Consider the following 21,998-nt stretch of genomic DNA (forward strand, 5'->3'; position numbering starts at 1 on the left):
AGCAGAATGTTAAATCTGGATAAGAGTCATAATAATAAGGTGACAAAGAAAAAAAAATCACTGGTGGAAGTTGTCCTCTGGTCACCAAATAACAGCATTACAGTGGCCATGCTGTGAGACTGGAGATGAAGGGCTCAAGCACTAAACGTCAGTTATATATTTTTACCTGTTGCTACATAAAGGACACTTTTTGACCAGCTGGGTTTCTCCAGCATTTTGAGTTTTTGCTTCAACCACAGTGTCTACAGATTTTCATGATTTACTTTTGGAGATAATGTTGCCCAGAAGGTGCTTTGGAAGTCAAGAACGAGGCCAAAATCTTCTGGTGCCAGCCATTTTTATTCAAAGTCCATTAAGGTACAGGCCAGACAGGGGCCATCTGTACCAGTCGGCCCAGCAAGTACAAAGGGGAAGTGACCCAGGAGATCTGAGGCAGTTTAGATGAAAAATCCGATGAACAGGAGCAGCAGGCTGACTGGGGATTGTACAAACACACAGAGAGCTGGAGCTACAAGGAAAAGCCCCATCGGAACAACAATCTGGACCCCAATTCTCAATGCCACCCTCAAACTGGAGGGACCGCAGTTTCATTAAATCTAAGCTGTGCAATCTCCAACCAGATGGCATGAACATTGAATTCCAATTTCTATTAACCCATTTTCCAAGTCTCTTTCTCTCATCTGTCTCCTTTCCCCCATTCCCATTCTCTGTCAACCTTTCCAGTTTGTTATCCCTGATTCCTCTCCTCCAGCTCCCCACCCCCTTCACTTCCTTCTCCCATCAGAGCGCAACCCTTCTCAGCCCTCTCACCCATCATTTCTCACCTTCTCTCTTCTACCCTCCCACCAGTATAAACCTATTAGCCTGTGCTCTTCCTCTTTTGCCTCACCTTTTTATTCTGGCATTCTGCACTCCTAGCAAAGGGCTCAGGGTCAAAATGTCGACTGCCTTTTACTTCCTATGGATGCAGTGGAACCATCTTGGATCTTGCATTAGATCCCAGCATCTGCACACCTTTATCATCTGAAAATCTAGAGGTTGTAGCATCGAGTTTCAACATTGCTCAACTGCAAACATCAAAGGGAACTTGCACAGCTAAGGCTTCTTCAGCAGTTAACGACGTTGACATCTCCTGGCCAGTTTATGATCTCATCACAAAAGCCCAGCCACACAGGCACCTGGTCAGAGTCACCACCACAGTCACCTCAGCAGCGACACACAAAATTCTTGAGCAACTCAGCAGGTCAGGCAGCATCCACAGAAGGCAACAGACGGCAGAAACCCCACACACAGAATAGCAGGGAAAGAGGGCTAATAGAGAGAGTGGGGAGAATGAGACAGGAAGGAGCTCAAGCTACAGGGAAAATCCCAATCAACACAACAATCCTTAAGCCTGTGGGCTCTGAAATATCAATCCTTCAACCCACGTCTCTGTACTGAACAGGATGCCCAAGATAAAGTAAACTGCTTCCCCCACATGATCCACCTCCCTCCATATTCATGGATCTGTCAAGAATCAACTGCATCTGGTAGACCTTAATTCCTCCCTCCCCCCCTTAAGCACTGGTTCTCAATCTTTCTCCCCACTCACATAGTATAGGTGCTCTGTGGTCAGTGAAGGATTAGTTAAGGTGTGACTTGAGTGGAAAAATGTTGAGAACCAGTGCCTTAAACACACACCCTTTAGCATGTGACATTTTTACCAGAGGGGAAAGTTGCTAACTGTGCATCGTGAATGCTCTCTCCCCTTGTAAACTTGCTTGTGTCCCCACAGACCAGAGGGCTCTCTGAACTCCTTCCTACAAATGGTCTCTCCTGGTGAGAATTCTACAGTGGGCCTGCAGAGAAGAGAAATCGACAAATCCCTTCCTGTACTTGCTGCAAGAAAATGGCCTCTCCACAGTGTAAACTATTTACACTGCTATGCATCCTGACCTGAGGGCTGAGAGAACCCCAATCTGAAGCAGTGAAATGTTACTCCTGGGTGTGAACTCTCTGGTGCCTCAGCAGGTTGGAGGATTTAACAAATCCCATCCCACACAGTGAGCAGGTGAACGGTTTCTCCCTGGTGTGAACCCACTGGTGTGCCTGCAGGTTGGAGGACTGAGAGAACCCCTTCCCACACAGGGAGCAGGTGAACGGTTTCTCTCCAGTGTGAACTCTCTGGTGTCTAACTAGGTTGCAGGATATTGAGAATCCAATCCCACACACTGAGCAGGTGAATGGTTTCTCCCCGGTGTGAACTCTCTGGTGAACCCGCAGAGCAGAGGGCTGAGTGAATCCAATACCGCACAGAGAACAGGTGAATGGTCTCTCCCCAGTGTGAACCCACTGGTGTTCCCGCAAGTAAGAGGGTCGCGAGAACCGTGTCTTGCACAGGGAGCAGGTGAATGGTTTCTCCCCAGTGTGAATTCTCTGGTGCCTTAACAGGGCAGAGGAATAAGAGAACCCTTTCCTGCATACGGAACAGGTGAATGGTCTCTCCCCAGTGTGAACCCTCTGGTGGTCCTGCAGGCCTGAGGGCTGAGAGAATCCCTTCCCGCACAGGGAGCAGGTGAACGGTTTCTCCCCAGTGTGAACACGATGGTGTGCCCGCAGGCCGGAGGGCTGAGAGAACCCCTTCCCACACAGGGAGCAGGTGAACGGTTTCTCCCCAGTGTGAACTCTCTGGTGCTGTAGCAGGTGTGAAGATCGAGAGAACTCCTTCCCGCACTCACAGCATTTAAAAGCTCTCTCCCCAGAGTGAATAGTCTGGTGCTGCAGAAGGCTGGAGGACTGGGTGAACCCCTTCCCACATACGCGGCAAGTGAACGGACTCTCCCCAGGGGGAACACACCCGTGCTCCTCCAGGTCCTTGGAGGTTTGGAAGCTCTTCCCACAGTCAGAACAGATATATGGGCTCCCCCTAATGGGGACACAATGGTGTTGCAGCAGTGCCTCAGAGATGGCGAATCCCTCCCCACACTCGGAACAGGGGAACGATCTCTCCCCAGTGTGAGAGCTGGGATGTGTTTCCAGCAAGTCCAAGGAAGACGCCACCTCACCACATGCTTCACTTCGGAATGTTTTATCTGCTGTATCACTGGTCACCTGACCCTCCATGTCGGTCATTTGGCTGAAGTCTCGTTCACGCACTCAATGGGTGTAAAATTTCTCTGTACAATGATCCCCGAACTGGTTGAAAATACAATCCGAATGAATTCAGTCGGAGTGTCAGACCTCAAGTGGCGTTGTCTGAAGCTATCCTGTCTGGAAACGCATCATTTTCTTAACCCTGTGAAGAGAAGATGGTGGAGTGAGAGGGAGAAAAACATTGTCTGCAGCCAATGTTCCACGCTGGAGGCAGGGCCAGTGTTCCACGCTGGAGGCAGGGCCAGTGTTCCACGCTGGAGGCAGGGCCAGTGTTCCACGCTGGAGGCAGGGCCAGTGTTCCACGCTGGAGGCAGGGCCAGTAACAAGACAAACTGTGGAGGTGTCCTGAACTGTGAGGAGAATCACCACGGAGAGGTCGGCACATGAGGGTAAAATTTAGTACAGAGAAACAGTCGTGATGCGTTTTGATGGGAAGAAGAGGCAACAAACACGAGGGAGCAAGGAAAATTATGAGCCCACGCTTTTGTTTATATGGGATCTAGTTTTGCAAATTACATTTTACAAATTACGATCTGAGGGATATTTTTATGCAAAAGGGTCACGGAAGCTTTTGTTTCGGAGGTCGATGACTGCATTATTACCCAGACTCCTCTTCGGTCCAGAAACTGCTCTGTACAATGAACTTCAATGGCGTGCACGTAAACTGCATCCCCCAACTTTCCAATGTTCGTGACCTAATCGGCAGCTTCCAACCAATCGAAACCACCAAGAGTCGCATTGAAGGCCTCAATCGCTATCACGTAACACCGTCCAAGCGTGCCATCACATTCGCTCGCAACTGCGCACGAACCTCCCTGAGCAGCAAAGGTGGGGGATGGGAAAAGGGGTTCTTTACAAAGACGCTGCTGGTGGCAGAATTCAGCGCATCCAAGAGCTGAGTCAGGTCAAAAGCCGGATAATTGGGGCGGGGATGGGCAAGATCCGGGGAGAGTACACAGAGCTGGATATTGGCACCTCGGCTATAATGCAGAATTTCTATCTCTCTCTCTCTCGTCTTCTTTTGCCCAGCTTTGCTTTCACACATCCGACCCCCTCCCCCTATCAATACTCACCTTTTTCATGCGTATCCTTCATTCCATATCCAATTCACACCTTTGTCTGTTCGACTACACAAAACGATCGCGACTAAAGAGGAAAACGGTCAGCAAAACCTTCAACAAAAGACAAAGGAATGAGCCTCTGGAGTTATACAAGAAAACCTGTGCTGGAGAAACTCAGCAGGTCACGCAGCGTCTACGGGATGTAAAAGCTGAACCACGTTACGGGCCTGAGCCCTTCGTCACGAATCTGCAAAAACAGGTAAAGGCCTGAATAAAAAGGCGGGGGGTGGAACAGAGGATAAAACGTCAGGGGTAATAGGTGGATCCACGTGGAAGAGGCTGAGGAGAAGTGATGGGGCGAGGACAGAGGGACCAAGGAGGGTAGAGATCTGGCAGGAGACGAGAGGGAAGGGGCTGGGGAGTTGGAGAGAAGGGGACGGAGGAGGAAGGAAAGAGAGAGAACGTTCCGGAACGACGGTTCCCTTCAATCCCTCTGGATGCTGCGTGAGTTTCTCCGGCGCTTCCGTGTATTTGCTTCAGGTTCCAGCGGCTGCAGCTGCTTGTGTTTCTCTGATTGACACCCGCCCGCACGCTGTTGCCCTGCTGCATCTGCCAATCAGATCACATGGCGGGGCTAACGGCCACGGGTGGCACTGATTGGCCGGTGGGCGGTGTTTCCTGAACATTTTTAAAGGGGTGGAAATGTTATCTGTCATTAAAAACATAAAGCTCGGGATACTCAGAAGGTCGAACAATGTACTTCTGTGACAAAGATTCCTGCCTGGAACCAATCCGTTTCTAATACCTACAGAATGAGAGGGAGACAACAAAATAGAGAGAGCAGAATTCTTAACATGGGCCACGGCAAAAGAGATGTCAGCGTTTTGCCCACAATGCATTGCGCACCAGAATCCGTCCTATCGTTCCCATCTGAGAATGGACAAAGAGCAACAAACCCACGTAACCTCCCTCTATGACGCCATCACACAGCGACCGCCACTCATTCCCGTTCTCCAACCTCCATCAATGCCCGACTTCGGAAATCTGTCACTCCCTTGGACCCGCCTCCAGACCAATCATCATCACGTGTCCTGTTCACCCACGTCGGATTCGGTAAAGGAAACTGTCAATCATACTCCCTCGCACCTGCGCGCACTGAGGGGAAAAGGGGCTGCGCTTCTTTCGCTCAGTACAGGCCGAAGGATCTCAGCAGGTCCCGCAGCAGGTAAAGATCTCTCCCCGACGGGGCGGGCCTGAGCCCTTCTTCAGGGGTTGTCAAAAGCCGGCTGCGTCTGAAAAGTCTGGGGAGAAGGGGAGAAACGGCAGGGGGGAGGAGAACAGAGCGACAGACAAAAGGTGTTAATGGGATGTGGAGGGGAGGACAGGAGAGAGGGAAGGGGAGGACTGGTGGGGGAGGGGGTTGGCTGTGTGGAAGCAGAACTGGAGGTACAGGGCACAAAGGGGACGGGGTGGGGAGAGAGAGATGGAGAGGAAAGGGGACATGGAGATAGATGAGGAGGGAGGGTGACAGACACTGGGGAAATCACTAGACCATTTCTTGCCATGCAGGTGACTACCAGCACAGAGGGAAAGCATAAAACTTACCTTTCATGGAACAGCCCTAAAAGGCTGCTCCAGTGTCCCATTCATATCCAGGGGTGCCTTGTAGCACCCTCCGGATTCAATGGAGGTGGGGTGACTAATGCCGTAGCGCCACCCGTCATCAATGCACTGTAGAGCAATGGCCATAATCCCCCATGTAGTTGGAACTGCTCTGTGTTTCCCAGAACAGTTCCAGATGCGTGAGGGAAGACGGCCATTGCTCTGCCATGTTTTGAATCGCAGAGAGAGGCCCCGAAGGCCGGTTGTCTGTTGAGGCTGTCACAGCCCGCACCGGCCCCTGCAGCCCTGACGGCTCCCAGCGACCCCTACTGCCTGACAGCTCCCTTCCGTCACCCCTGCCTTGAGGGGGCCATGGAGGGAGAAGGGTGAGTAGTGAGATGAGTCGCAGGCTTGCAGAGGCTGTACATTGAAGCCAGGTGGCGGAGAGCAGCATTCCGCCGATTATCCTTCCCCGAGAAGAGTTGGATATGGCACTTCGGAGCTGGCTACAGTACATTCAGAAAGGTATGTCTCTAGGTGTAAGGGAAGAGAACCTCCACCTTTACAGGTGGGCATTTTTCTTACTTGAAAGAGCCTGCTGTTACTGAAGTCTGCAGACCCTGTGATTGTAAAAATGCAGAAATGCTGCAGGAACTCAGCCTATTGGTCAGTGTTTGGATTTAAAAAGGCATGTGCTTCTGCAGGTTGGGTGGGGATGCTGAGGGTCAGTTCCAGGTGGACTTTGATGGGAATAACTACCAAGGGGATTGAGGTACCAGTAATGTAAGGGGTACGGGCATATTTGGAATCAGTAAAAACACAAAGCAGGAGAAATTCGGCAGGTCAAAGGTAAAAATATATAGCTGATATTTCAGTTTGAGCCCTTCGTTAAGGTATGGGAAAATGTTGGCAGGCGTCCGAGCAAAAGGGTTGGGTGAAGGGGTGGTCACAAGGCAGGAGGTGATATGTGGAGAAGGGAGGGAGGGAACAGCAGAGATCAAGGGGAAGAGGGATGGCTAGGTGAAGGGGGGAGGGGGAGAAGAGAAGAGCAGGTTAGCAAAAACCAGAAAAGTTGATGTTAATGCCATCTGGCTGGAGAGGCCCAGTTGGAAAATCAGGTGTTTACAAGTGATCTTAGCAGGACAGTAGATAAAGCCATGGACAGACATGTTAGTGTGGGTGTGTGGTCCAGATCTGAAATGGTTGGCTACTGGTGGTCTTTGTTACTGGTGCAGATGGAGCGAAAGTGCTAAGCGAAGCGATGTCCCAATATGTGCCTAGTCTCTCCAATATAGAGGATGCAGTAAATCAATCCTTGGATACACAAGGGAAGTATTGTTTCACTTGAAAGGCCTGTTTTGGGCCCTGGACTGAGGTGAGGGAGGAGGATTAGGCACAAGTGTGGCACCTCCTGCAGTCACAAAGAAAGGTGCCGGTGGGGGGGTTGTTGGGGTGAGTGGTGGGGAGGGATGAGGACACAAGGGGTCATGGAGGGAGCAGTCCCTACAGAAAGCAGAGAGGGAAGGAGAGGCGAAGATGTGTCTGGTGGTGGGATCCTGTTGCAAGTTCCTGGAAATTCCGGATGAGGAGAATGGTGGGGTGGTAGATGGGGTGGGGGTGGTTCTATGTTTGTTACGTCTGGGGACAGAGGGAGCCTTGGCAGGTGGATGGGAAATGATGCAGGTGAGGGCTGAGTTGATGGTGGTGGAGGGGAAGCCAAGTTTATGGAAGAAGGCAGACATTTCGGAAGATCTGGACTATAAGACCTCATCTTGGCAATATGGAGGAATTGAGAGAAGGAGATAGAATCCTTGCAGGGGACAGGGTGTGAGGAAGTGTAGTCAAGGTAGGTGTGGGAGTTAGAGGGTTTTTAATATGGAAAGCTTGTCTCCCTTGATGGAGATCGAGAGATCAGAAAGGGGAGAGTGTTGTTGGAGATGGACCAGGGAAGTTTGAGATCAGGGTGGAAGTTGGATGCGATGTGGATGAAGTTGATACCACACCAGTAACAGAGACCTCCCAGTAGCCAACTATTTCAGGTCTGTGTCACACTCACACTGCTTTATGTACTGTCCCACCAAGTTCACCTGTAAATCAGGAACAAGACCAATTTTCTGTCTGGGCCCTCTCCAGCCAGGTGGCATTAACATCAACTTTTCAGGTTTCTGCTAACTTGCTCATCTTTCCCCTCCCCCTTTCCAGTTCTTCTCCCGACCTTTCCCCCTCTCACCTTGCCAACCCTCTTCCCCTTGATCTCTGCTGTCCCCTCCCTCCCTTCTCCACCTATCACCACCTGCCAACTTTTCCCATACCTTGATGACGGGCTCAAGCCTGAAAGGTCGGTGATGTATTTTTACCTTTGCTATGTAAAGGACACTGCTTGACCTGCTGAGTTTCTCCTGCATTGTGTGTTTACTTCAACCACAGTGTCTGCAGATTTTCATGTTTTACTTCATAATCAGACTTTATTGGCATCAACAAGTCACGAAATGTGTTGTTTTGTGGCAGCATCACAGAGCAAACATTTGTATAAACCACTTACAACAATGTGTAATAGTGCACAAAATTAAATTTAAAAATCAAAATGAGGCAGTGTCTTTGGTTCATTGATCACTCAGGAACCTGATGGCAGTGGGGAAGAAGCTGTCCTTGTGCCACTTCAGGCCCCTGAACCTTTTCCTTGATGGTAGCAGAGTGAAGAGGGCATGTCCTGGGTGGTGGGGCTCCTTGAGGATAGAGGCTGCTTTCTTAAGACACCGCCTCTGTTCATGACCTCTGCAGTGAAATCTGGTGCCTGCGATGTCCCAGGCTGAGTTAACAACCCTCTGGAGTTTATTCTTGTCCTGAGTGTTGGCACCTCTGTACCAGACAGTAATGCAACCGACCAGAATGCTCTCCACGGTTCACCTGTGGACATTTTCTGAGTCTTTCGTGAAACCGAATCTCCTTAAAACTCCTCACAAAGTCTAGCCACTGGTGAACCTTCATCGTGATTGCATCGAAATGGAGGATCCAGGACAGATCCTCGGAGATGTTCACACCCAGGAGTTTGAGGTTCTTGACTCTCTCCACTTCTGAGCCCTCGATGAGGACTGAATCGTGTTCCCCTGACTTCCTCCTGAGGTCCACAATCATATCCTTGGTTTTGTTAATGTTGAGCACATGGTTGTTGTTGTTACACCACTCAACGAGCTGATCTACCTCCCTCCTTTACGCTTCCTCATTGCCATTTGTGATTCTGCCAACAGCTGTGGTGTCATTGACAAATTTGTAGATTGCTTTGGAATTGTGCCTGGCCACACAGTCACGGGTGTATAATGAGCAGAGCAGTGGGCTCAGCACGCATCCTTGAGATGTCCCTGTATTGATTATCAGTGAGGAGGAGATCTTGTTTCCAATTCATACTGACTGTGGTCTTCGATGAGGATCCAATTGCTGAAGGGGCTGGGGGGTGCAGAGGCCCAGATTGGATCTTCTTGACCAACACTGAGGGAACAATGTTGTTGAAGGCTGAGCTGTAGTCGATGAAGAGCAGTCGTATGTATGTGTTCATGTTTTCAAGGTGATCTAGTGGAGGACCAGTGTTGTTGCCCTGCTGTGGAACACTTATGATAATAGGTAAATTGCAGTGGGTTTAGATTTTTGCTTCGGTACATGATAATGCTGGCATGACCAGCCTCTCAAAGGATTTCCTCACAGTAGACGTTAGTCGTTGAAGCAGCTCACCCAACTCTTCCTGGGCACTGGGATGATTGATGCCCTTTTGAAGCAGGTGGGAAGCACTGACTGCAGCAATGAGAGATTGATAATGTCCATGAACACTCCGACTAGTTGGTTGGCGCAGATTTTCATTATCCTGACAGGTACGGAGGGATTGCCCTGCCGGCGAGCTGCTGACTTCACCTCGACGGAGCAGGGTGGGTGGGGGAGGGAGTGGGACAGCTGGCCCTTCTTCTGCTGTCCCTCCTCCAAATGTTCTGCTCCCAGGAAAGATGTCCCACCTGCTGGGGAAGGGAAGAGGTTGGGACGTATAGTGGAGAGGGGTGAGTCCTGTTGAGGGCAGCAAGGCTCAGAGGAAGAAACACCTCCCCTGGAGGAGCAGGAGCTGGCAGTTTCCTCCAGACCCAGCCCAGAAGACCCAATAGTATCTGGGGGGTCAGTCTGGGGGCTCAACAAGAGCCTGATGGAGTTGGGGGGGGGGTGGGGTGCCAGAGGCCGAGGATTCCTCTGACATGGAGGTCACTGTTCTTTAGCACCCCAGTGGAATGAAACGCAGGAGGCATGTGTGCATGGAGTCTGATGAGTGGTCACCATATTGGGGGGAGGGGGGTATCCCCGGTAAAGGCTATGTGCTCAGAATGTGCCATCCTTGAGCTGGAGGGTGGTCCTGCTGCACAATGGCCACCTGAGGGGGGGTGGGTGGGGTGGTGAGGCCCTCTGTGTGGGGGCTGCATCCCCCTGAGCACACATCCTTGGAGTCAGTGGACGATCACACTGTGACAGAGGGTAGGACTGACCCACAGTCGTGGCTGCACACCCAGAATGCGTGTTGTCCAGGGAGCGAGGGAAATGGCCCCGAACACCAGGGAACTCCCAGATCGTTGCTTCTCTTGAGGCTAAATGTCCGGACCCTGGATCACCAGGGTGATCGATCCACACGTCACCGGCCTGGTCCATGAAGAAGGATGAGGTGCCCAATGGCTGGGGAGGGCCTGGAATCTGCCAGTGATTCCAGGATGCAGAGATGGGCACAGCTCAGACTGTCCGAGTCCTCAGCCCATCCAGATGGTCTACACCTGAGTAGGTCTGGGATCAATGTCCAGGGGGATTGTTTGCCAGTGCTGTTGGGGAGGGGGTGAAGACTATGGCAGGGGAATGACATTATCTGCAGGATGACAAAAGGAAGTAAAATAGAGACAAAAGCAAAAGGTAGAAAGGCTGTCATCACAGACAACTCTGCCCACCAGCCAATCGGAGCCACCAATTGCTATTAGCCCCGCCATGTGATCTGATTGGCAGATGCAGCAGGGCAACAGCGTGCGGGCGGGTGTCAATCAGAGAAACACAAGCAGCTGCAGCCGCTGGAACCTGAAGTGAATACACGGAAGCGCCGGAGAAACTCGTGCAGCACCCAGAGGGTGTGAAGGGATCTGACGTTCTGGAACGTTCTCTCTCTTTCCCTCCTCCTCCATCTCCTTCCCTCCAACTCCCCAGCTCCTTCCTGTACATCTCCTGTCAGAGCTCTACCCTCCTTGGTCCTTCTGTCCTCGCCCAATTACTTCTCAGCTTCTTTCTCTTCTCCCCTTCCACATGGATCCATCTATTATTACCCCTGACGTTTTATCCTCTGTTCCTCCCCCCGCCTTTTTATTCAGGCCTTTACCTGTTTGTGCAGATTCGTGACAAAGGGCTCAGGCCTGTAACGTGGTTCAGCTTTTACTTCCTGTCGATGCTGAGTGACCTGCTGAGTTTCTCCAGCACTTTGGTGAACTGCGCTCGACGCCAGCATCGGCAGGTTTTCTTGTTTAACTCCAGGGGGACTTTGCTTTGCATTTACTGAATGTTTTGTGAACATTGTCCTCTGGTGATTAAATTAGTTGCAATCTCTTTTGTAGTCTGACTGACAAAAGGTGTTAATTGGATATGGAATGAAGGATAGGTGAGTAAACTGAGAATGGATTGGGAGAGTGGGGTTGGCTGTGTGAAAGTAGAGCTGGGGGCAAGGAGGCAGAAGGCCAGGAGAGAGAGATTCTTCTTTGTTGCAGGAAGTGCCAACAGATCTGTTTACTCCCCCCCCCCCCCCCCACCCCAGTTCCTTGCCCGTCCCCGCCCCAATTACTGGCCTCTGACCTTAGCTCTTGGATGTGGCTGAATTTCTGCCACCATCACTATCTTTGTAAAGGACCCCCCCCCCCATGCCCATCCCCCCCAACATTGCTGGTCAGGGAGCCTTCTGCGCAGTTGGGAGTGAACGTGATTGACACTTGGGCGGTGTCACGTGGGGCAATGGCGATCAAGTGACAGGACACCAATGCCACTTTTGGTAGGTCAGGTGGTTTTGATTGGTTTGAAGGTGTGGATCCTTTAGACGTCATAGTGGGAAGTTGATGGGGGATGCAGTTTAAGTGCACGCTATTGAGGCTCATTGGACACAGCAGTTTCTGGACCATCGAGGATTCTGAGTTTTAATACAATGATCGGCTTCAGGTATAAAAGATGCCACGAGTATTTTGCATAAAAATCTTAAATAATTCCTGCACCCTCCCTCAGACTGTCGTGTTTACTAAAATGTAATTTGCAAAACCAGTCTTCATATAACAGTAAATGCTGGGACCATGATAATTTCTTGCTTTCCAGTGTATGTTGCCTCTCCTCCTTTGCATCAAAACGTATCACACTTGTGTCTCTGTGATAAATTTCACTCTGCATGAGTCTACCTGTTTGTACTGATCCCCCTCGCATTTCAGGACACTTCCACGGTTTGTCGTGTTGCTGCCCATGCCTGCAGGGTGTGTCGTCCTGGAACATTGGCTGCAGAGAATGTTTTACTCCCTCTCACTCCACCATCTTCTCTTCACAGGATTAAGAAAGCGGTGCGTTACTAGGCAGGAAGCTTCAGGCAATGCCACGTTGTGGTCTGACACTCCGACTGGATTCCTCAGGACCGTAGTATAAGCCAGATTTATCAGTGGATTAGGAGCATTCAAATCACCGTACGTTGAGTGCATGAACTGGACTTCAGCTGACTGACCAACATGGAGGGTCAGGTGACCAGGGATGCAGCAGTTAAAACATTTCAAAGTGAAGCGTGCGGTGAGGTGGGGCTTTCTGTGGACTTCCTGGAAAAACATCCCTGGGCTCATGCTGGGAAGAGAACATTCCCCTGTTCCAAGTGTGGGGAGGGATTCGCCAGTTCCGAGGCACTGCTGCAACACCAGTGTATCCCCAGTAGGGGGAGCCCATTCCCCTGCTCTGACTGTGGGAATAGCTTCCAAACCTCCGAGGACCTGGAGGAGCACGGGTGTGTTCCCCCTGGGGAGAGTTCATTCACCTGCCGTGTGTGTGGGAAGGGGTTTGCCCAGTCCTCCAGCCTCCTGCAGCACCAGAACAATCACTCCGGGGAGAGAACCTTTAAATGCTGTGCGTGTGGGAAAGGGTTCTCTCGATCCTCCCTCCTACTGAGACACCAGAGAGTTCACACAAGGGAGAGACCATTCACCTGCTCAGTCTGTGGGAAGGGGTTCACTCAGTCCTCCACCCTGCTGAGGCACCAGAGAATTCACACTGGGGAGAAACCATTCACCTGCTCCATCTGTGGGAAGGGGTTCACTCAGCCCTCCAGCCTGCAGGCACACAAGTGGGTTCACACTGGAGAGAAACCATTCACCTGCTCTGTGTGTGGAAAGAGGTTCTATCAATCCTCGCACCTGCTGAGGCACCAGAATGTTCACACTGGGGAGAAACCGTTCACCTGCTCCCTGTGTGGGAAGGGGTTCTCTCAGGCCTCCAGCCTGCAGGCACACCAGCGGGTTCACACTGGGGAGAAACCATTCACCTGCTCTGTGTGTGGTCAGGGATTCTCTCAGTCCTCTGCCCTGATGAGGCACCAGTGGGTTCACACTGGGGAGAAACCCTTCACCTGCTCCCTGTGTGGGATCGGATTCACTGTGTCCTCTGAGCTGCTGAGGCACCAGACAGTTCACACCGGGGAGAAACCGTTCACATGCTCCTTGTGTGGGATCGGATTCACTGTGTCCTCTTCTCTGCGGAGGCACCAGAGAGTTCACACCGGGGAGAAACCGTTCACCTGCTCCCTGTGCGGGGTCAGATTTACCCAGTCCTGGTACCTTCGGAACCACGAGAGTGTTCACACCGGGGAGAAACCATTCACCTGCTCCCTGTGTGGGAAGGGGTACACTCATTCTTCCAGCCTGCGAAACCATGAACGAGTTCACACCGGTGAGAAACCATTCACCTGCTCCCTGTGTGGGAAGGGGTTCTCTACATCCTCGCACCTATTGAGGCACCAGAGAGTTCACACCCAGGAGAGACCATTCATCTGCTCCCTGAGCAGGAGTGGTGTCTCTCAGCCCTCCCAACTGCAGATTGACACCGAAGAGAAACTGTGAGGGAAGGGGTTCTCTCAGTCCTCTGGCCTGCAGGTACACCAGCGGGTTCACACCGGGAGAAACGGTCCACCTGCTCCATGTCCAAGAAAGGGATCTCTCGCCCTTCTAACCTATGTTCACACCAGCGGATTCATGCTGGGGAGAGACCAGTCTCTGGCAGCAAGGGTTTCACCCAGTTCTCTCTAAAGCCCCATGGGAAACTTTACACAAGGGAGACTCGTTCACCTGCTTCCCATGGGGAAATGGGTTCTCTCAGCTCTCTGTTCTGTGGGGACACCAGTGAGTTCACACGAGGAGAGAGAGCGTTCACCATGGACAGTCAGCATTTTTTATCTCCAGTAAAAGCATCACTCGCTCAAGGGCATGTGTTTAAAGTGCAGGGAGGTGGGATGTTTAAGGGAGATGTTTGGGACCAGGTGTACAGGCAAACTTCACTTTACGTGATTAATTCAATTTTTACTCGCAAAAGACTAATCTGTGCTAAGTGATTAATAGAATCAATGGGAATAATTTCAATGAATCCTTGTCTATCAAGACTTATAAAAATGTTGTTTTACAAAACAACTTTTAGCTGCATATAATGCTAAAACTGTTAAGGTTTATAAAAATACAGGGATACCTTGTAGAACATGGTTAATATGTTCCAAACAAGTTCAGTGTTTGGAAAACCGCAGTGTTCAAATCATTATTTCAAAGTACTTCATTAAATTAATTTCATTGCAAACACCATTGATTTTTCCAATAAGTGTTGATAGTTCCTCAAAGATTAATTATTTGTAGCCTCTTGGTCAATCAGTCAGAAAGCTAGCAGAGGTAATGGGATCAGTGTGGGGACTGATACTGGGCTGTGGGGAGAGAGCGGGACAGTGGGATCAGTGTGGGGACTGATACAGGGCCATGGGGAGAGAACATGGCAGTGGCATCAGTGTGGGATATGATACAGGGCTGTGGGAGAGTGGAACCATGGGATCTGTGTTGGATCTTGCAGTGCAGTAGTTGAATAATTACACGCATAAAACAAGAATAATCACAGTTTTTCAAATCACGGTAACTAAATTTCCCATTGATTGAAGTAGGAAATCGTGGGGCTTGCCTGTAGTTGGTTCTTGACAGATCCATTAATATGGAGGGAGGTGGATCATATGGGGGTTCACACAGGGGAGACAGAGCGTTGATAATGGGCAGTCAGCTTCATTTCTCCCCAGTAAAAGTGTCACGTGCTAAAGGGTGTGTGTTTAAGATGAGGGGGGAGGGAAGAAGTGTAAGGGAAATGTTCGGGGAAAATATTTTACCCAGAGCGGCGATGGCCTGGAACAGGCAACCAGGTGTAGTTGGTTCTTGACAGACCCATGAATATGGAGGGAAGTGGATCATGTGGGGGCAGCAGTTTTAGTTTAATTTGGGCATTGTGTTCAGTACAGACACGTGGGCCGAAGGGTCAATGTTCAGAGGCCACAGGTTTACGGATTGTTGTGTTGATGGGAATTTTCCCTGTAGCCTGAGCTCCTCCCTGTTTTGCTCTCCCATCTATTATTTGGGCTTCTGCCCCCTTTCCCTGCTATTCTGAGTGTGGGGTTCCTGCCGTCTGTTGCCTTCCAGGGATGCTGTCCGACCTGCTGAGTTGCTCCAACATTTTGTGCGTCGCTGCTGAGGTGAGTGTGGTGGTGACCTCTGACCTGGTGTCTGCATGGCTGGGTTTTTGTGATGAGATCATAAACCAGCCAGGAGACGTCAGCATTGTTAACTGCTGGACAAAACTTAGCTGTGCAAGTTCCCTTTGGTGTTTGCAATTGAGCAATGTTGAACCTGCAACCTCGGAATTTTCAGATGATGAGGGTGCGCAGAAGCTGGGATCTAATGCAGGACACAAGTGCTGGAGAAACTCAGAAGGTCACGCAGCTTCCATAGACAGTAAAAGGCAGTCAACATTTCAGGCCTGAGCCCTTCCCCAGGACTGCCGAAAATGAGACAGACGTCTGAATAAAAAGGTGAGGGGAAAGGGTGGGAGCACAGGCTTTCAGGTGGACACTGGTGGGAGAAGTGACAGGAGAGGCAGGGGATTTCCCTCTAATAGGGAAGGAAGGGAGAGGGGAGCTGGAGGAAAGGACAGAGAGAGGAGGGAACGAGGGACTGAAAAGGGGGTTGACGGAGATTGGAAGTCAATGTTCATGTCATCTGGTTGGAGATGGTGGAGATGGAATATAAGGTGTCCCTTCAGTTTGAGGATGGCATTGACGATTGCAGCTCCTGTTCTCCATGTGTTTAATCCCCAGTCGGTCTGCTGCACTATTCATCAGATTTCTCATCTAAACTGCATCAGATTTCCTGGGTCACTATCCCTTTGTACTTGCTGGGCTGGCTGGCACGGACAGGCCCTGTCTGACCTGTTCTTTGATGGATATTGAATAAAAATGGCTGCAACTGGAAGATTTTGGCCTTGTTCTTGACTTCTGAAGCACCTTTAGGCTGACGTTATCTCCATTCCCAACAGCATTTTGTTGCCTGAATGTCCTTTAAACATCTTGACCTGTGCTTGTGCCACTGTAATGCTGTTATTTGGTGACCTGTGGACTAATTACAACTGATCATTTTTGTCCACTTATTATTTCTAACCTGTGCCCAGATTGATTCAACATTCTGCTCCTCAGAATCGGTGTTATCTCTCACTATCACCCTGATCGCTTCCTTAATCAAGAGTGTTACCCCACCTCCCATATCTTCCTGCCTGCCTGTAACATGAATAAAAGCTCTCATGACTGGAAGGAGAACAAACTTTTATTAGCTTATAACTATGGGTACGGTCTCTCAGTAGTCTTCAGAAGGGTTCTGGGTTTAGGTGGGAAGCCAGGATTATGTGAGGAGATGGGGGTGGGCCCAACCATCAGCACAACACACACTACCAGTGAATCCCAGTTCGCTGCATTCACCCCTTCCTGTAGAATTTAGGGTCTGTGAATGAAGACAGAGAACATGGGTTCAGAAAAGAAAAAAAAAGTCAAAAACTACAGTTATTCTTAAATTTACAGATTTAAGTGGTCCAGGGGTCTGGAGATCCTGGTGGAGTGCCTTTTGACCAGGGAGCCTTGGATCTCATGGTCCTATTGTGAGGGAGGAGAGATGGGCTGGGTCTCCAGCTCAATGGTAGTGAGGGATGCACTTTCCTCCTGAACTGGATCCCCTGAGGCCCTGACTTGGGGTGGCGAGAATTAGCCTGAGGCACCTGAGGCAATGGACCCTCTGTTCTGGCTGGTGCCAGGTTGCTGATGGAGACAGTGTCCTTCCTGCCGTAAATGTACGTGGGATTGGTGTGGAGCAGTTTCACCCTTTCCACTTGGGGTGGGGGGGGGGGGTGGGTGAGAGTCAGTCTTGCTTCTCCTCACGTGCTTCCTGAGAAAGACCAGACCAGGAGTGGTGAGCCAGGTTGGGAGTGTAGTTCCCAATGCCGATCTTTCGACGTTGAATAGGAGCTCGTGAGGAGTAGCTTTGATCATGTTACATAGAAGCGGATGGAATGGAGCACCACAGGGAGGACTTCTTGCCAGCGTGAGTCTGGAAGGCCTTTTGACTTCAGGGCCAGTTTGAGAGCCTTCCAGACAATGGAGTTCTCCTTTTCAAACTGCCCATTCCCCTGGGAGTTGTAGCTAGTAGTCCTGCTGGATGCAAAGCCCCTCCCTCACCAGCAGGTACTGATGTTGCTCATTACTCCTAAAGGATGAGCCCCAGTCGCTATGAATATAGCTGGGATACCCGAACAGGGTGAAAATGGAGTCTAGGGCCTTTATGTCTGACAAAGTGGACATGTCTGGACATGGAATGGTGAATGGGAAGCGGGAGTACTCATCAATGTTAGAGAGGAAGAAGGTGGTCCCATTCATGGAGGGGAGAGGTCCCTTAAAATCGACATTGAGCCATTCAAAGGGCACGAATGACTCAATCAGGCGCGCCTTTGCAGGGCAGTAGAAGTGCAGCTTGCACTCTGAGCAAACCTGATTATTTCCCTGCCGTCTTCCATGGAGTAGGGCATTTTGAGCACCTTGACAAAATGAGCCATGTGGGTAACCCGTGGATGGCAGAGCTTATTATGCACAGACTGCAGATGGCTGGTGTGTGCAGAGGCAAAACTTCCACTGGATAAGGCATCTGGAGGGTCATTAAGTGCCCCTGGTTGATAGGCAATGTCACAATTGTAGGTGGAAAGCTTGATCCTCTACCTAGCCATCTTGTCATTTTTGATTTTGCCTCTCTTGACATTATTAATTATTAGGGTTGGTCAGTGAGGAGTGTAAATTTCCTACCACCCAGGTAGTACCTCCAATGCCTCATAGCTTCTACAATGGCTTGAACCTCCTTTTCCACAGATGGGTTCCAGACCTCATGGCCTTGCAATGTCCGCAAAACAAATTCAACCAGCCTGCCCGCCTGACTGAGGGTAGCGGCCAGGTCTACATCTGAAGCATCGCTTTCCAGTTGGAAAGGTACATTCTCATCCACCGCGAGCATGGCAGCTTTTGCAATGCAATTTTGGAGGTAGTTAAAAGCTGTTTAGGCTTCAGCCAAGAGGGGGAAAGTAGTGGCTTTTAAGAGAAGACAAACCTCATCAGTGTATTGAGGGATCCACTGGGCATAATATGAGAAAAAACTCAGTCTTTGGGTCCTGGAACGGGGGTGCATCCTATAGGGGTTGGGCCTTTTAGCCCAGGATAGCCGACATTTAGTCCTGAACACGCACTTGCTAGAGTTGTGAGAGGTTCAGGGCTTTCGCCGTGTGGAGAAAACTCTAGAGGTTGGCGTCATGGAGTTCCAAAGTGTGGCCAAAGATGGTAACATTATTGAGGTAGGGCAAGGTAGCCTTCAACCCATATTCATCCACTATTCTGTCCATCTGCCTCTGGAAGAAACTCCATTAGTAATACCGAAAGGGACCCTCAGGAATTGATAGACATGACACGCCTCAAATGCCATATATGGATTGTCCTCAGAATGGATTGGCAGCTGGTGATAAGCATCTTTCAGGTTGATGATTGAATAGACTTGATTCTGCGTAATATCATTCACCATGTCTGAAATTCGAGGGGGGTGTATGCGTCCAGGAATGTGTACCAATTAATAGTTTGGCTGTAGTCAACTAGCCTGGACTTGTTTTCCCCTTGTACCACTACCACTTGCGGACTCTGTAGTACTTTGAATAAATAATTCCATTCTACTCTGTCAAAGGCTTTCTCTGCGTCTAAGGCAACCGCCACTGTTGGCATCTTGTTTCCTTGTACTGCATGGATTAAGTTAATGAACTTACAAATATTGTCCATTGTTCGTCTTTTCTTAATAAATCCTGTTTGATCTAGTTTTACTAGTTTTGGTACATGGTCGGCCAATCTGTTTGCTAATAGTTTAGCTATTATCATATAATCTGTGTTGAGTAGAGATATTGGTCTAAACGATGCTGGAGTTAGTGGATCTTTCCCCGTCTTTGATATTACTGTAATTATTGCTGTTTTGCATGAATCTGGCATGTTTTGTGTTTCTTCAATCTGGTTCATTACTTCCAGGAGAGGAGGAATTAACAAGTCTTTAAATGTTTTATAGAATTCTATTGGGAGTCCGTCCTCTCCTGGCATTTTATTGTTCGGTAGATTTTTTAATATATCCTGTATTTCATCTATTTCAAATTATTTTATTAATTTGTTTTGCTCCTCTTCTTGCAATTTTGGTAGTTCAATTTTAGCAAGAAACTCATCTATTTTGTCTTCTTTCCCTTCGTTCTCAGTTCGATATAATTGCTCATAGAATTCCTTGAAGTTTTCATTGATCTCCATTGGGTTATATGTAATTTGTTTGTCCTTTTTCCTTGATGCCAATACCGTTCTTTTAGTTTGTTCTGTCTTAAGGTGCCAAGCTAGTATTTTGTGCGTTTTTTCTCCTAGCTCATAATACTTCTGTTTTGTCTTCATTATGTTCTTCTCCACCTTGTATGTTTGTAGTGTTTCATATTTTATTTTTTTGTCCGTCAATTCTCTTCTTTTTGTTGTATCTTCCCTTGTTGCTAATTCTTTTTCTGTATTTGCTATTTCCCTTTCCAGCTGTTCTATTTCCCGATTGTAGTCCTTCATCTTAGTTACATAACTTATTATCTGCCCTCTGATAAACGCTTTCATTGCATCCCATAATATCAATTTATCTTTCACTGATTCCGTATTTATTTCAAAGTACATTTTAATTTGTCACTCAATTAATTCTCTAAAATCCTGTCTTTTAAGTAGCATGGAGTTTAATCTCCATCTATACGTTCTCGGTGGGTTGTCCTCCAGCTCTATTGCTAATACAGGGGTGAGTGATCCGATAACAATCTAGCTTTATATTCCATTTTTCTAACTCTCTCTTGGATGTGGGCTGACAACAGGAACAGGTCTATCCTTGAGTATGTTTTATGTCTACTCAAATAATATGAGTATTCCTTCTCCTTTGGTTGTTGTCGCCTCCATATATCCAAAAGTTGCATTTCCTGCATCGATTTAACCATAAATTTGGTAACTTTATTCTTTCTGCTATTCTTTTGTGCATCTTTGAGTCCAAATTAAGGTTAAAGTCCCCTCCTATCAGTATATTCCCCTGCGTATCTGCAATCTTCAAAAAGATATCTTGCATAAATTTTTGATCTTCTTCATTAGGTGCGTATACATTGAGCAAATTCCAAAATTCTGAATATATCTGACACTTTATCATTACATACCTCCCTGCTGGATCTATTATTTCCTCCTCTATTTTGATTGGTACATTTTTATTGATTAATATAGCTACTCCTCTGGCTTTTGAGTTATATGATGCTGCTGTTACGTGCCCTACCCAGTCTCTCCATAATTTCTTGTGTTCCACTTCAGTTAGATGTGTTTCCTGCACGAATGCTATATCAATTTTTTTCTTTCTTCGGTAAATTTAACAGCCTCTTCCTTTTGATTTGGTTATGTATTCTGTTAATATTTATAGTCATATAGTTCAATATGGCCATTTCATACTTTGTTTACCTCTCATTTCCGCTTCCTCATCACCACCTTTTCCCCTTATCCATTTCTGTTTTCTTCTTTTGAACGCACTGTAAGACAACACTTCTAAAACATAAAATATTTCCACATCTAAAATTCCCTTAACCCCAAATGTCCCCCCCCCCTCTCTGAGTTGCCCCTTGTCCCTTGCCAGGCAACCACAACTCCCCTCTCCATTTGGATTGCGAACCCACTCGCAAGCGTCAACTGATTTCGCAGCAACTGTTATTCTCTGCCACCCAACCCCCTCCAGAAAAGACTTTTATAATTACATATAACAAAGCTCACCCGCTTAATTCCCCCCTTACTTCCTTTCTTCCCCTTTCTTCCCCTTCTCAGTCCTTACTTATACATTATTTTTCTTCTTTATATGAAGTTTGTCGTCATTCTTGTTCTTGTCACATATCTTCATCTCTCTTTCTGTTTTGCAGGCATTCTGCAAATTTTCGTGCTTTCTCCGGATCTGAGAACAGTCTGCTTTGCTGCCCCGGGATAACTATTTTAAGCACCGCTGGATATCTTAATATAAATTTATAGCCTTTCTTCCATAGGATCGATTTTGCTACGTTAAACTCCTTCCTCTTCTTCAGGAGCTCAAAACCTATGTCTGGGTAGAAAAAAAATCTTTGACCTTTGTATTCCAGTGGTTTTTTGTCTTCTCTCATTTTTTTTCATTGCCTTCTCCAATATATTTTCTCTTGTTGTATATCTCTTTACTAAAATGGATTTTGGTTTTTGTTGTGGCTGTGGTTTTGGGGCTAATGTTCTGTGTGCCCTTTCTATTTCCATTCCTTCCAGTATTTCTGGCATTCCCAGGACCCTGGGGATCCATTCTTTTATAAATTCTTTCATATCTTTGCCTTCTTCATCTTCCTTAAGGCCCACTATCTTTATATTGTTTCTCCTATTATAGTTTTCCATGATATCCATCTTCTGAGCTAACAACTCCTGTGTTTCTTTAACTTTTTTATCAGTTTCCAATTTTATTTTTAAGTCATCCACTTCCATTTCTACAGCTGTTTCTCATTCTTCCACCT

At 48.4% G+C, this 21,998-nt stretch overlaps 2 protein-coding genes across 4 annotated transcripts; one reads left to right on the forward strand and one right to left on the reverse strand.

The window, feature by feature from the left end:
• Nucleotides 1-320: 320 nt before the first annotated feature.
• On the reverse strand, nucleotides 321-4,784 carry LOC138764785 (zinc finger protein 16-like). 2 transcript variants are annotated; one of them, XM_069941067.1, is made up of 2 exons: nucleotides 4,206-4,784; nucleotides 321-3,274 (listed from the first exon to the last, which is right to left on the reverse strand). In XM_069941067.1, the coding sequence occupies exon 2, from the start codon at nucleotides 3,109-3,111 to the stop codon at nucleotides 1,975-1,977; it is 1,137 nt and encodes a 378-aa protein (XP_069797168.1). In that variant the 5' UTR covers nucleotides 3,112-3,274; nucleotides 4,206-4,784; the 3' UTR covers nucleotides 321-1,974. The 2 variants fall into 2 exon arrangements, with proteins under 2 accessions (XP_069797168.1, XP_069797169.1); XM_069941068.1 differs by lacking the exon at nucleotides 4,206-4,784 and adding an exon at nucleotides 3,735-4,170.
• LOC138764782 (zinc finger protein 229-like) lies at nucleotides 4,604-16,351 on the forward strand. Of its 2 annotated transcripts, none has more exons than XM_069941064.1 (2): nucleotides 4,604-5,418; nucleotides 12,376-16,351. In XM_069941064.1, exon 2 carries the CDS (start codon nucleotides 12,551-12,553, stop codon nucleotides 13,922-13,924), a length of 1,374 nt encoding a protein of 457 aa, XP_069797165.1. In that variant the 5' UTR covers nucleotides 4,604-5,418; nucleotides 12,376-12,550; the 3' UTR covers nucleotides 13,925-16,351. The 2 variants fall into 2 exon arrangements, with proteins under 2 accessions (XP_069797165.1, XP_069797166.1); XM_069941065.1 differs by having other exon boundaries at nucleotides 4,637-4,697.
• Nucleotides 16,352-21,998: the final 5,647 nt, after the last annotated feature.

The sequence above is a fragment of the Narcine bancroftii genome, chromosome 5, assembly GCF_036971445.1.
Source record: "Narcine bancroftii isolate sNarBan1 chromosome 5, sNarBan1.hap1, whole genome shotgun sequence".
NCBI lineage: Eukaryota > Metazoa > Chordata > Chondrichthyes > Torpediniformes > Narcinidae > Narcine > Narcine bancroftii.